The sequence below is a fragment of the Plecotus auritus genome (assembly GCF_963455305.1).
Source record: "Plecotus auritus genome assembly, chromosome: 6".
Classification (NCBI taxonomy): domain Eukaryota; kingdom Metazoa; phylum Chordata; class Mammalia; order Chiroptera; family Vespertilionidae; genus Plecotus; species Plecotus auritus.
Window position 1 is genome coordinate 177,998,966 of NC_137773.1, and position 14,672 is coordinate 178,013,637.

A 14,672-nucleotide genomic window follows, 5' to 3' on the forward strand; every position below is an offset into this window, starting at 1 on the left:
CGCTGCAGCCCTTACGCGCGTCCCAGCCCCGCCTCCCGGCCCGTAGCGGCCTCGGCCCGCGTGGCTGGAGCGGCCGGCGGCTGGCGGCGCGCCCGCCTTGGGGCTGTCGGAGGCGTCGGGGTGAGTGCGGGGCGCGGCCCGGTCCCGGTGTCCGCGCGGCGCCGGCGCCGGCGTGGGGTCGCTCAGAGGGGGCGCCGCCGCGTCGGGAGCAGCCATTTCCCGCCTGCACAGCCCGCTTCCCTGCTTTCGCCGGTTCCCTGCGGGCAGCGTCCCAGCTGCAGCGAGGGATGGGGCGGGCGCCGCGGGACCCCGGCCTCAAGGGCTGTCCGAGGGGCTGCAGGGGGCGGCGTGCCCTGGAGCCCGCCCAGGAGGTGCGCGCGGGCTGCGTTGGTGCCGGGAGGTCGCTGCAGCGAGTCGGTGGGGAGGCCTGGCCCACCCAGCTGGGCCCCTGGCCCGGTCCCGAGCGCTGGGGTTCGGGCGGCTGAGCTCTACCCGAAGGAGGGGCCAAGGGTGTCGGCCCCGCCTGCAGGCGCCGGCCCTGCCCGAGCGGGGAAGACCCGAGTGACTCAGGAGGAGGGGCGCGGGGCTCAAAGATCTCGGAGCCGGCGCGGCCGAGTCTGTGCGCCGCTCGCTCGCTCCCTCCTCCGATCGATCGGGGCGCCCGGGGTACAGGCCTTTCCCGGTGAGTGCCCGCTCCTAGTGGGACCCTCCCCTGGGTCAGAGCGGCCTTCTCGGCCGGGGAGAGCTCTCCTGCGGGTACGGTGCCCCCGTGAGCTCTCCTCCAGGTGAGCGCTTCCCCAGGTGGGAGGACCGTCCCTGCGGTGAAACTTTCCCAGGTGGTGGAAGCTTCTGGCAGGTCTAGCGAACCCCCTCTCATAGCTCCTATTCCAGGTGAGATCTAGATCCAGGGGAGCCCCCCCCCCGCCAGGTGAGAGCTCCCCCAGGTAAGAAGTCCTGCTCCTAAGTGAGGTCGAGCCCCCTCTCCCGGTGGGAACTCGCGGGGGGTCAGAGATTCTCCCCAGGACAGAGGCGCCTGGCTGGTGAAACTTCTCTGCGGGCCAGGCTGCCCCTGAGGAGGCCCCCACTTCCGGGGGGAGCTTCCTTCCCTTCCCGGGGAGGGGACCTCTGAAGAGGGGTGTGCCTGAGGACCAGATCCCCGTGTGCTGGGTCCTTCCTGTCTGGGCTCCCAGCCAGCCCCAGGGGCTCTGGGGGCAGCTGGGAGAGGACTCGGCCTGCGCAGAGCTTGGCTGGGGGAGACTCCGGCTGAGCAGACACCCCGGGGCTGGAGGTGTGGCCTGTGCTCATCCCCCTGTCTCTTGAGGGGGGACTTTGGCCCAGGAAGAGGCTCCAGCAGCCAAGGATCAGGGACTACCCCTGCCACGCACGGGCACGGGGCCAGCTGGAGGTTGGACCCACCTGGGTCTTGGGGCCTCTGAGAAGTCAGATGGGTGACGCTGTGGTCCCACGGGGCGGTGTGGGGGGTTGGGCCAGGGGTGCTCTCACTGTGTCTCTGGTCTCGCCACCCCAGACCGAGGGGCACCCAGGTACTGCTGGCCAGCACGGAGGCCATGGAGTGGAGGAGGCGGGACTACCGAGTGGAACGGCCGCTGCTGAACCAGGAGCAGCTGGAGGAGCTGGGGCGCTGGGGCCCAGCACCCCGGCCCCGCCTGTGGCCAACCTCTTTTCGGTATGACTGAGGATGGGGGGAGGGTCCCTGGGGACTTGGGCAGCCCCTGTCCTTGATACCCGCTCCCCCCATCCCCCCGTGTCCCCAGGTGCTCCCGGGCCCGGGCCCGAGCCCTGCTGCTGCAGCACCTCCCCGTCGTGGCCTGGCTGCCCCGGTACCCGGTGCGAGAGTGGCTCCTGGGCGACCTGCTGTCTGGCCTGAGTGTGGCCATCATGCAGCTGCCACAGGGTGAGGCCCTGATTCGGAGCTGCACCCTTAGCCTTCGGGGGGGGGGGGGTGACCCTGGCCTGGAAACCTTCCCTCCTCCCCCCCCCAAAAAAATAACCCTAGTCCTAGCCAGTTTGGCTCAGTGGATAGAGCGTCAGCCTGTGGACTGAAGGGTCCTGGGTTCGATTCCGGTCAAGGGCACGTGCCTGGGTGTGGGCTCGATCTCCAGTGTGGGACATGGGGGAGGCAGCTGATCAGTGATTCTCTCTCATCATTGATGTTTCTATCTCCCTCTCCCTTCCTCTCTGAAGTCAATAAAAATATATTCAACAGCCCTGACTGGGTTGGCTCAGTGAATAGAGCATCAGCCTGCGGACTGAAGGGTCCCGGGTTCGATTCCGGTCAAGGGCATGTACCTTGGTTGCAGGCACATCCCCAGTGGGAGGTGTGCAGGAGGCAGCTGATCGATGTTTCTCTCTCATCGATGTTTCTAACTCTCTGTCCCTCTTCCTTCCTCTCTGTAAAAAATCAATAAAATATATTTTAAAAAATATATATATATATATATATATATATATATATATATATATATATTCAACAAAAAAAACAGCCCTGAAGCCGTGACCTCTGCCCCCGGAACCGTGGCCCATGACCTAGCGCTGGGATTTCCTCATTCGTTCAAGGCGAAGCCTCTGAACCCACATGCTCCCTTCCCACCTGCAGGCCTGGCCTACGCCCTGCTGGCTGGGCTGCCCCCCGTGTTCGGCCTCTACAGCTCCTTCTACCCTGTCTTCATCTACTTCCTGTTTGGCACTTCCCGGCACATCTCGGTGGGTGAGTGGAGCCAGGCCCAGCCCAACAGGACGATGCCCACACCCTCCGTGGAGGGCAGGGTGAGGGAGGGCCGAGCAGGGCCGGGAGCTGGGAAGAGGGCAGCATTGGTCGGGGCAGCTGGGAGACGGCCTGAGGGTCATTCCCGGGCAGGCCGGGGCCTGGGAGCCTCCTGCCCTGAGCCGTGGGCATGAGGGCGGGCAGGGCAGAGGGTACAGGGCCAGCATGTCGAGCCCCTGAGCCAGGCTCCCACCCGACCCCCAGCACGGCCTCCGTTGCACAGTGGAGTCTGAGGACATCTGTCTAGAACTGACGTCGCCCGCCTCTCCCTTAAGGCCAGGGCTCCCGGTAGGACGGCGTCCGCGCCCCACCAGACATGCCTGTCCCTGCAGGCACCTTTGCTGTCATGTCTGTGATGGTGGGCAGTGTGACGGAAGCCCTGGCCCCGGATGAGGCCTTCATGCAGGCCGCGAACTCCACCGTCAACGTGAGGGCCCGGGACGCTGCCCGGGTGAAGCTGGCCTCCTCTCTCAGCGTCCTGGTCGGCCTCTTCCAGGTGCAGAGCGGTCAGGAGTGTGTCCCCCGCTGCCCCCCCCCAACCCCCCTCAGCCCCCCCACCAGTCTCCCTGAGTGGCCCTCACGGTCTACCTCATCGCACCCCCATCTGATCCCTCCTGCCCCGGGCGCTGGTCCAGCCACCCCAGTTCCCCTGTCCCCGCTGACCGCCGCGGCCGGCCCGCAGGTGGGGCTGGGCCTGGTGCACTTCGGCTTCGTGGTCACCTACCTGTCCGAGCCGCTGGTCCGCGGCTACACCACGGCCGCCGCCCTGCAGGTCTTGGTCTCGCAGCTCAAGTACGTGTTTTGGCCTCCAGCTGAGCGGCTTCTCTGGGCCGCTGTCCCTCGTCTACGTGAGTGAGGGCAGGGGGAGCAGGGACGGGGCGGGCCCGGGGCCCCGAGGGCTGGCGTGACCCCGCCTCCCTTCAGACGCTGCTGGAGGTCGGCTGGAAGCTGCGCCAGAGCGTGGTGGGCGCCGTGGTCACGGCCGCCGTGGCAGGGCTGGTGCTCGTGGCCGTGAAGCTGTTGAACGACAAGCTGAAGCCACACCTGCCCCTGCCGCTCCCCGGGGGAGCTGCTCACGGTTCGGTTCCAGGGAACGGGGCGAGGGGCGAGCCAGGCTGCCCCCTGTGGGCACCCCCAGGAGGAAAGCCCCACTGGGTGGCACTGGTGAGAGGTCGTTGGGTGTGGGGGACCGCGCAGGAGGCCCCCAGCACCTCCTCCCCCGCAGCACCTCCTCCCCCGCAGCACCTCCTCCCCCCCAGCACCTCCTCCCCTGCAGCCCTGTCCACCTCCCCTCCCCCTGGCTCCTCCCCGCCCCCCGGAGGTTTGGCTCTGGACCTCCCTCTCCGTCCCCAGCGTGGTTTCCTCCACCCCCGGCGGCCGTGCCAGCCCCCTCCCCGCCTCTGTCCCCCCCGCAGCTCATCGGGGCCACGGCCATCTCCTACGGCGTGGGCCTCAAGGCCAGGTTCGGGGTGGACGTCGTGGGCAACATCCCCACAGGGTGAGCTCCGGCCCCTGGAGGTCAGGGAAGGCTGGGCCCAGGCAGCGCCTTCCTCTGGCCTCACAGATGCCCCTCACAGGCTGGTGCCCCCCCGTGGCCCCCAGCCCCCAGCTGTTTGCCAGGCTCGTGGGCAACGCCTTCGCCATCGCCGTGGTGGGGTTCGCCATCGCCATCTCGCTGGGGAAGATCTTCGCCCTGAAGCATGGCTACCGGGTGGACAGCAACCAGGTCTGGGGGTGGGACGGGGGGGGGGGGACACGCAGGGGCAAACCGGTTACAGGAGACCCCAGGGCCCGGGGGAGGGAGTGTCAGGTGGGACCATGCGGGGCTGAGGGTGGAGAGCGGGACACGGGACAGCAGGCCGGTCCTTGGGGCTCTTGAGCGGGGATGGCGGGGGGATGTATAGGCCGGGACGCAGCAGCACGGGGACCGGGCACCGCTGGTGACATCTCCTCCCTGCCTCCCGCAGGAGCTGGTGGCTCTGGGCCTGAGCAACCTCGTCGGGGGCATCTTCCAGTGCTTCCCCGTGAGCTGTTCCATGTCCCGGAGCCTCGTCCAGGAGAGCGCCGGGGGCAACACGCAGGTGGGTGCAGGCGGGCGCAGGCCAGGGCGGGGACTGATCTCTGCACACAGACCGACCTGGTGACCCCCCGCTCACTCCTACCCCCAGGTGGCCGGAGCCGTCTCCTCCCTCTTCATCCTCATCATCATCCTCAAACTTGGGGAACTCTTCCAAGACCTGCCCAAGGTGAGCCCCACCCACACCTCACCCACACCCACACCCACACCCAGACAGGCGTGAGGCCTTGGCCAGGCCCTGGGCTCAGATCAGCTGGTCAGGTCCCCGGTGAGATCTTTGGGGTGAGATTGGAGCTAGGGGTCAAGGGTGAGAACCTTTCAGAGTCAAACCCGAGTGGTCAGGCTCAGGGGTGGGCTTGGATGCCCTGGGGCCTGGGGTCAGCCGGCTCCTGCCCAGGGCCAGGGCTGTCAGCCTCCAGGCAGCCCAGCGGTGACAGCCCCCGCCCCCCGCCCCCCGCAGGCTGTCCTGGCGGCCACCATCATCGTGAACCTGAAAGGCATGCTCTTGCAGTTCAGGGACATCTGCGCCCTGTGGGAGGCGAACCGTGTGGACCTGGTGAGCGGCTGGGGCCAGGGAGGGCGAGGCCTCAGCCCCCGCGCCCCGCGGGCCCTGTGACCCCGCCCGTCTGTTTCCAGCTCATCTGGCTGGTGACCTTTGTGGCCACCATCCTGCTGAACCTGGATCTGGGCCTGGCCGTGGCCGTAGCCTTCTCCCTGCTGCTCGTGGTGGTCCGCACGCAGCGGTGAGTCCCCGTCCCGCCTCCCACTGTGAGGGCGAGAGCCACACGGCTCCCCCCAGCTCCCCCACATCTTGGGGCGACCCAGGCTCTTTGTTCTTCCTCGTCCCCCCCTCATGCGCTCCCCCGACTCGCGCGCGATCTCTCCACAGGCCCCACTATTCTGTCCTGGGGCAGATTGCCGACACCGATGTTTACAGAGACGTGGCAGAGTACGCGGAGGTGAGGGCCGGAGGGAGCCCGGCGGGTGGGGCCGAGGCACAATGGGCCTTTGTGAGTCCCTTCCTCGCCCGACAAGGACACTTTGGTTCTTGGAGTTTCAAGGGAGGCATTTGGATCTGTGACCCCCACTCAGCGTTCGAGGGGCTAGGAAGGGCTGGAGGACCAGTGATGGAGCTGGGCCTGGGCCTCGGGGTCTCGGCCAGTGGCACCAGCCCGTCCTGCAGGCAGTGCTGGGCCAGGATGTGTGAGGGCAGGGTTCTGCACCGGGACGTCATTCCCTCCTCTGAGCAGTCCCAGGCCAAGTGCTGGGCACAGAGACGGCTCAGGGAGGAACCAGCCCGACCCCGACCTGGAGCCTTGGGGCTGAGCGCATAGGACCAGGCCGAGTGAGGGGAGGACGCGCCAGCCGCTCAGCCAGGTGGAGAGGGCGGGCGGGGCTGAGCCCAGCAGAGACCTGGCCTGCGCCCTGCGTGGGTGGCAGTTGGGGGAGGTCTGCACGCAGCTTGCAGAGGACAGACCAAGGGCCAGGGGAGGGGACCCACGGGGAGGCCTGGGCAGAGGGCAGGAGCAGGACGAGGATCAGGGTGGCGCAGGCCGCAGGCTAGGCCCCCGCTGGCTGGGGAGCAGAGGGTTGGGGGGAGGCACTGGCGGGGGGGGCGCACAGGGCAGGAGAGGCCGGGGAAGGAGATGCTGCCAGGGGGAGGGCTCAGCCACCCCCGTGACCCTCCCCCAGGCCAGGGAGGTCCCGGGCGTGAAGGTCTTCCGCTCCTCGGCCACCGTGTACTTTGCCAACGCTGACCTCTACAGCGACGCGCTCAAGCAGAGGGTGAGGCTGGGGTCCAGGGTCAGGTCAGAGGGCCTCGCCTCCCGGGGCGCCCACACCCCTCCCGGTGCCCCCTAGTGCGGCCTTCGCCCCTAGTGCGGCCTTCGCCCCTAGTGCGGCCTTCGCCCCTAGTGCGGCGTGGACGTCGACCACCTCATCTCCCGGAAGAAGAAGCTGCTCAGGAAGCAGGAGCTGCAGCTGAAGCGCCTGCGGAAGGAGAAATCCCCGCAACAGGCAGGGACCCGTGACCAGCGCTCCCGCCTGCCCCGCTGCTGCCCCGGCCCCGGCCTGACCCCCTCTGCCCTGACCCCTGCTCCTGGCGGGGGCTTTGTGTCCCCACCTCTGAGCCCCTGGCAGCCGAGCCGCCCCACCCTCTCCCAGGGCGGCGTTCCCGGGCTGGTCCGCACCCCGCCTCCAGCCTGGCCTCGGCCCCAGGCTTGGCTCCCGGCCGGCCTCCTGCCCAAAGCCAGAGGGCAGCGCCAGGCCGCGGCCAGCTGCTGGGATGACTCTCCTGTCCCCCTGCCCCGTCCCAGGCCGCTGCCTCCACAGGCACTTCCGTCCCCATCGATGTCAACACCAGTGACGGCACCATCAAGAGCCACGATGTGGACGGCCCCAAGGCCCAGGTGAGGCTGGGGGAGCAGCCGTGAGCTGCAGAGACAGGCGGCGTGCCCCGCGGGGAAGCCCTGGGCCTGCCTCGGTTCCGGGCTTGTGCCGGGCAGGAGGGTCGGGCGCTGGGTGGACGCTGTACGGAGGGTCCCCGGGGCTAGGCTGTAGGGATCTGCCTGTGGCTTCCTCTCTGATCGAGGCCCCACAGCCTGTGCTCGGGTAGGCGGGGGAGGGTGTGTGGGGGAGACGAGGGGTCAAAGGGGCGCCCAGCTCCCTCAGACGCAGGCGGGTGCTGCAGCGTCTGCAGGGGCCAGGGGGCGGGGGTGTCTGGGGTCTGTCTCTCAGCCCCCTGCCCCTCCGCCCTGCCTGAGGAGGGGACACGGTCCCCCAGCACCTCCCTTCTCAAGTGTCCCGAGTAAGCCTGTGCCCAGGAGTAACAAGAGAGGCACATCAGGGGGTGCCCTCTCCTGTGTCCCCAAGTGTCCCTCCTGTCTGCATACATGTCCATGCCATGTGTCCCCCGCACACCCCATATGTGTGGGTGCTTCATGCTTGTCCCGCATCTGCCCGGTGTCCCTGCCGTGTCTGTGCGGGTCCCCTGCCCTCACCCCGGGGCAGCCTGGAAGGTGTCTGGCTCCCCAGGAGGTGAGCACGGAGCATGAACTAGCGGAGCCAGTGGCCAGCGGGCAGGAAGACACGCAGACCCCAGGCGGGTGCACGCTGAAGGGCCTGGGCCTGGCCCCGCCCGCCTTCCACAGCCTCGTGCTGGACCTGGGCGCCTTGTCCTTCGTGGACACCGTGTGCATCAAGAGCCTGAAGAATGTAAGGGCTGGGGCGCCCTTGGAGGGGGGGCAAGGCCCCGAAGCCTCCCCCCTGACCCCGTAACTAGCTCTAGCAGCCCTCTGAGCCTTCTGACCCCCCAGCCCCCTGAGCTTCCCTCTGAACCCCCACTCCCGGCCCCCACTGAACCTGGCCCCCTTTTCCGCTACAGATTTTCCGCGACTTCCGGGAGATCGAGGTGGAGGTGTACGTGGCAGGCTGCCAAGGTGCGTGGGGTGGGGACCCGAGTGGTTTGGGAAGGGGGCGGGGCTCCAGGAAAAAGCCTTTCCAGAAACTGGAGGCCAGAGGAGGCATCTCCGGGAAGGCAGGGGCAAGGGTCACGCGTGGCGCAGGCTTGGCTGCAGCCGGGGCTCTGGGAGTCAGGAGACCCGCCCTCGCCCACAGCGCCTGTGGTCACCCAGCTGGAGGACGGGCACTTCTTCGACGCGTCCATCTCGAAGCGGCACCTCTTCGCCTCTGTCCACGACGCTGTCCTCTTCGCCCTCCAGCACCCGCGGTCCGGCCCCGCCAGCCCTGTCCTGGTGAGCTGGCCCCGAGCTCTGCTAGCTTATGGCTCGTCCCCACCCTGACCCCAGCTCTGGGGGTCCCAGCCTTCCCGCTGCCTCTGGCCCAGGGGCCCCCCTTCCCCGCCCTCCTGCTTTGAGATGGAGCCGGCGGACAGGGGGCAGTTGGGGGAGGCGGCATGGGGTCTCGGTAACTGACGGCGCTCCCCTCCGCTGCCCGCTAGGTTACCAAGCTCTGACCACGCTGCCGCCTGGAGACGGAGACGGCCCGCCAATGGGGGCTGCACGGGGGCCGTGAGCACCCCCATCCCTGCGCTGCTCCGGATGTCAACTCGGGAGTCCCCTCCGCGCTCGCGCGTGCGCACACACACGTGCAACTCAGGGATGGAGGGCCTGACTGCACACGGTGCTGTCGGCCTGGGCTGGGCCCTGGCCAGGCCGTGGTGGGCGGGCGTGTTTTCAGCTTCAGGAATAAAGACTCGTTTGCCCAAACCCAGCTCTGCTGTGGCTGGTGGGCGCCAGGGGGCCGAGGCCCTGGCTCCCGACTCTTCTTACGCCCCAAAGTGGGAACTGGCGTTAAATGTCGGGAGTGAGGCGTGGAGAAGGCAGGTCAGGCGGGGCGGGCACACCGTGGGCAGGGGGCTGTGGGCCAGGCCCGCCGAGGGGCACCCAGGCTCGGGTTTTTCCCAGCCACACAGCCCCGGCTGGGCCTCCGTGGTACGGTCCCTGGAATCAGCCGCCTCAGGAAGGATCAGCGTCCCCGGGAGGGCCGGGCAGGGCGGGCCCCTGGGCAGCCCGGGAGGGTGTCTGAGCAGCCGGGGAGAAAGCGCAGAAGTCAGAGTGCACAGCACTGATCTGCCTGGGAAAATGCCGCTGCGTTCGGTCGCCTGGGCTCTGCAGGGCAAGGTCAGCCAAGATCTCCGCCTGAAGCGCCAACATCTGCCCCGGTTGGTGTGGCTCAGTGGACAGAGCGTCGGCCTGGGGACTGAAGGGTCCCGGGTTCGATTCCGGTCAGGGACACATGCCTGGGTTGCAGGCTCGATCCCCTGGGTGGGGTGTGCAGGAGGCAGCCAATCCGTGATTCTCATCGTTGATGTTTCTCCCTCTCCCTTCCTCTCTGACATCAATAAAAACACTTAAAATAAAACGCTGGTGTCTGGGCCGGAGGGCAGCAGTGGGCTTTCTGCCAGGCCCGAGGGCCCTGGGCCTGGAGTCTCCCCCGCAGCCCGGCGGGGCTGTCCCAGCACCCCTTCCTGGTGCCTCCCGGTTACTCCATGAGGCCAGGGAGGAAATGCCCCCGTGCGCGGGGCGGGGCACAGGCGTCCCAGCCAGGAGTCACCTTGACCAGCTCTGCTTCCCGCTCCCGCGTGAGCGTCACGCCCAGGACGGCGCAACTGTCTGTCCGCTCTGCCAGCCGCGTCCTGGCTCCGGGACCGTGCCTGGCGCGTGGCGGTGCCTGGTAAACACTGGCTGGGTGAAGCATAGGTCCCCGAGTGAAAGGCAGGCCTCCGTGAGCGCCCGCAGCTCCTCAGCAAAGCCAGGAAGGACATGAACGGTCACACGAGGGCGAAGGGACTGTGCTACCCGGACGGTCACGGAGGGGAGGCCTGAGCAGGTCACACGTGAACGGGAACCCGCTGCCCGCCTAGGAGGGAAGGCAGTGCTCCGGGAACAGGGGCGCTCGGGAGCGGGCGGTGGGAGGGGAGGGAGGGCCCACGATTTTCGTTTTGTTTTAATACGTGTTTATTGATTCCAGAGAGGGAGAGAGTTAGAAACGTGAATGACGAGAGAATCACCCATCTGCTGCCACCTGCACGCCTCATGCTGGAGATCGATTGAGTCTGAAACCTGGGCATGTGCCCCAACCAGGAACTGAACCCCGACCTTCTGGTTCGTAGGTCGATGCTCAACCGCTGAGCCACGCCTGCGGGGCGGGCAGCACTCACTCCGCGGCACTGCAGGCGGGTAGCTGGGTTAGAGTTTCAGGGGCTGGGTGTTAGGTGTGGAGTAGGGAGGGGAAAGGAGCCGTTCCCTTCGTCCTGGGCCCCAAGCCTGCCCGCCCCCTCCGGGCCTGGCACTGCCCCACCCCCAGCCCCCACCACATTTTCCTGGAAGGCCACGCCCCTCCCCCCCCTGGAACCCGCTGCCTCCACCAGGCTGCCTCGGGGGAGGGGTGTTTGCCCGTTGCCAGGCGCCCAAGCCCGGGTTCTGCTGGCACTCGCTGTCGCCATGCGGTGCGCACCGTCCTTCCTGCTGTTGCTCCTCCTCCTGGCCAGGTCTGCGCCCTCCCAGGCCTGGTCTCGGCCCCTGTGGTACCAGGTGGGGCTGGACTTGCAGCCCTGGGGGTGCCAGCCGAGCAGTCTGGACGGCTGCGGGGTCAGCCTGGGCTGTCCCAGTCACTGGATGGGCCTGGGGGTGAACCCCGTCTACTCGGTGGCGGGGGTCATGCTCACCAGCGCCATGATGCTGATGGTGGGCCATAGGGTGCTGCGGAGGCGGGGCCCGCAGGGCGCCAGGAGCCAGGTGAGAGCCTCGCTGCCCCCCAGCCTCCTCCCTGGACCGACACCCGGTGAACCCGTCCTCCCTCACCCGCCCCGCCGCTCACCAGCCCCCTGCCCACGTCTGTGGGGCCCCTGCTGCCCCCCCCCACCCCACGGTCCGTACATACAGCCACACCATGGATCCCTGACCGTACCCCAGGGCCAGGACCCTGCCCCTCCGTCTCCCTTCAATGCCGAGTCCTTGTCCAGCCCCCAGGGGCCCCATGGCCACTCCAGCCCACAGACCCTCATCACCCGGCTCCCCCTCACGAGCCCATTGCCCCAGCCCCAGGGGTGCCCCCCATCACGCCCCAGTCCACCGCTCGGCTCTCACTCCCGCCTCTCGGTCCTCTCAGCTCCTGCAGGTGACGGCTCACACCTCCGGACCCTGTAAGCGGCGGACCCCCATCTCCGACCACGCCCTGCTGCTCACGGTCCTGCACATGCTGGACGCCCTCCTGGCCCAGATCCAGGGCCACCTGCAGCATCTCGCCACACAGCAGCCCAGGCAAATAAAGGGCACTCCCACCCAGTGTGGGTGACCCAACCGCGCCTCAGCCTGGTGGTCGCGGGGGTGGGACGGCCTGAGGCGCTGGGCCAGGCCGGGACTGTGTCTGTGCCCCCTGCGTCCCCTCCTACTGCAGAACCAGCCGCTGACTCACGGCCCCCCCCCCCACTGACCCCTCCTCCCTAAGGGTTTCACCCAGAAATACAAAATACAGCTGCTGTTCTGGGGCTCCCTGGAGGCCCCCAGGGGGGTGGGAGGAGACTTGACCATCGGGTCAGACTTGGGGGGTCCAGGGAGGGAGGCCCAGAGGTGAAGACCAGCCAGGGATCCTAGCTGGGCTTCGGGGCTGGAGCTGGGTGGGGGTGGGGGAGCCCTGGCTGCCTCCCTCGCTGTGGTGCCTCAAACCTGTGCTCTGGCACCTGAGTGGCCCTTGCTCCAAGGCCCCAGGAAGTGGAGGGAGGGCAGGCCCTCCCGAAGGGACCCCACCCCTTCCCCTCTCCCTTCTGCCACAAGGCAGCCCTGCATGTGGCTGCTGAGCCTGTGCCCTTGTAGGGTCTCCGTTCTAGAAAAACAATGACCTTAGAACTCAAAAACAGAAGCGAGGGAGCTAGAATAAGGAGGGAAGCAATGACAGACGTTAACTGTCGGCGAGCGCTGCAGTGCGAGGTCCAGGGCGAGAGCAGGTGTGAGCCCCGACTTGTTTCTGTAATGTCCCCCCATTCGCTGCTCGCTCTGCCGGCCTCTGTAGGATAAGGGTTCCCTCCCAGAGACTGGGAAGGCAGCTCCTCCTCCTCCTCCTCCTCCTTCCCCCCCCCGCCCCCCCCCCGCGGCCGAGCGCGGTTTGTGTCTCCGTCCCCGATGGTTCAGATGCCGCTCTCCACGCGCTAAGGCGCCGTCACGCCCGTGGCCTGGGTTGTCGGCAAATCTGAGCAACTTCCAGCCCGTGTCTCTCGCAGGAGACGCTGGGTGAGGAGGGATCCTTTCCCACAGAGGCACCCCATGAACCCCGGGCTGCACACGTTCAAGCCTTTTTCCCTCGCGGCCACGGTTTCCGCACCTCGGCCGCTGGGACAGGTTCTCAACGCAGGACCTTGGCTCCGTCCCCGCCCAGCGGGGGGTGGGTGGGGGGCACCCAGAGGCCGTTCCTGCGGGACAGGCAGGGACAGTGAGCTGAGACCCAGTGGGAGCCAACATCACGTCCCTCGACACCCAAACCACGGCCTCCCTGTGGGAGAGGTGCTGCCGCCCCCCCAGCTGCCCGGAGCCTCGCCACGGCGGGTCCCTCCCTCCCCGATGCCCATCTGTAAGGGCTCCCCGTGAGCACCCTGGGCTCCCGCTGAGAGTCCGCTTCGCTTCCCGGAGAACCCAACCAGCGACAGTCCCCGATTCACCTTCCTCTTGGCCGCACCCCCCAATGTCACAGCCTCTCCAATGTCACCTGCACAAGGGGATGCGGATGGAGGGGCGTCCCAGTGGGGAAGGACGGCGGGCCTGACGGGGTGCGGTGGGGCTATCTTAATTTTGTACATTTCCAAAAAGGACTCGATCCTACGGACGCACTGCTGGGGGTCCACAAGGCCGGGAAGTACGGAAAGGGCATCGGAGGTTGAAAGAGCGTCCTCAGCCTCTTGTTGGGTCCACGTCTATATTCCACGGGTCGAACGAGCACCCACTGTGTGCTGGCCGGGATCGGCTGATGTGCAGAACACGGCGGGCCCCTCCCTCGCCCACTCACAAATGGGGGAGGGTGGTGGTGATGGCGGGACAGACTCAAAAAGGCAGTTACTCTGCAGAGGCGGCTGGCCCTGAATCGGCGATGAGAGGGGACGGGGCTCCTGTCGGAAAGATCAGCACCTAAGGGCCCCCCGGTCGGGGAACCGTTGGGTGGTCAGGACTTCAGGAGACAGGAGGGGCTCTGGCAAGCAGGCGGGGGGCAGGAATCGGTGTCTCCCAGGGAGGGGTGGCAGCCAGAATCATAGCCCCTCAAGGTACCCGTGGGGTCCGTGAACGTGGTACAGTTCTCGGCAAAAAGAACGGCACAGGCTGAACGAAGATTAAAGACCTTAAGCGCTGGCCGGTGTGGCTCGGCTCGGCATCGCCCGTCCCATGCACATGCCCAGGCTCCAGACTCAACTTCGTGTCAATGCTTCCTGCTCTCTCTCCCTCTCCTACGCTTTCTCTCTCTAAAAATCTATAAAAATATTTTTTTAAAAAAAAGACCTTAAGCGCTGGCTGGTTTGGCTCGGTGGATAGAGCATCGGCCTGAGGACTGAAGGGTCCCGGGTTCGATTCCACTCAAGGGCACATGCCCGGGTTGTGGGCCAGATCCCCAGTAGGGGGCGTGCAGGAGGCAGCCCATCAATGATTCTCTCATCATTGATATTTCTATCTCCCTTTCCCTTCCTCTCTGAAATCAATAAAAATACATTAAAAAATAAAAAGATCAAGGACCTTGAAGTAGGGAGACGACTCTGGATTATTTTGGGGGCCCAAGCACCCACAAGTTCTCACACAGAAGAGCAGCTGAGCGTGAGAGGTGCTCTGCCTCTGCCACTGGCTTCCGAGACGGGGAGCGGGTCTCCCCCCGTCCAGGGTCCGCGGCACTGAGGCCTCTCGAGCCGGGCATGCCCGCAGGTGGCAGCCGAGGAACGAACGCAGTCCTGCAGCCGCTGGCTCCGGGTTCTGTCCCCAGCCTGGTGGCCAGGCGCGCTTTCCTCCCGGAGCCTCCAGGGAGCCTGCTGCCAGCCAGTGGCGTCCGTGTTGGACGGTGGCCTCTGAGCTGTGAGACGATAAACGTGTGTGGTTCCCAGCCATTCCTCGGTGGCGGCTGGTCATGGCCGCGACGGAACACATACAGGTGTCAGATCCAGAGCGCGTCCAGGTGTCAGATCCGGAGTGCGTCCAGGTGTCAGATCCGGAGCGCGTCCAGGTGTCAGATCCGGAGCGCGTCCAGGTGTCAGATCCGGAGCGCGTACAGGTGTCAGATCCGGAGCACATACAGGTGTCAGATCCGGAGCACATACAGGTG

General features: G+C 67.0%; 2 protein-coding genes across 2 annotated transcripts; both read left to right on the forward strand.

The window, feature by feature from the left end:
* Positions 1-52: 52 nt before the first annotated feature.
* SLC26A6 (solute carrier family 26 member 6) lies at positions 53-9,734 on the forward strand. Its single transcript, XM_080673449.1, is given in 24 exon segments — positions 53-120; positions 1,529-1,687; positions 1,776-1,915; positions 2,618-2,728; positions 3,118-3,281; positions 3,468-3,584; positions 3,586-3,633; positions 3,710-3,844; positions 3,846-3,863; positions 4,201-4,283; positions 4,363-4,369; positions 4,371-4,511; positions 4,753-4,866; positions 4,954-5,031; positions 5,323-5,418; positions 5,499-5,605; positions 5,752-5,821; positions 6,555-6,647; positions 6,777-6,878; positions 7,178-7,270; positions 7,896-8,075; positions 8,245-8,299; positions 8,478-8,614; positions 8,821-9,734. Coding segments are annotated over 23 exon segments (2,223 nt in total). The 5' UTR covers positions 53-120; positions 1,529-1,568; the 3' UTR covers positions 8,836-9,734.
* A 631-nt stretch (positions 9,735-10,365) lies between these two features.
* Positions 10,366-11,678, forward strand: TMEM89 (transmembrane protein 89; the record flags this gene model as incomplete). Its single annotated transcript, XM_080673257.1, has 2 exons — positions 10,366-11,119; positions 11,493-11,678. Exons 1-2 carry the CDS (start codon positions 10,826-10,828, stop codon positions 11,676-11,678), a joined length of 480 nt encoding a protein of 159 aa, XP_080529383.1. The 5' UTR covers positions 10,366-10,825.
* Between the last annotated feature and the right edge of the window lie 2,994 nt (positions 11,679-14,672).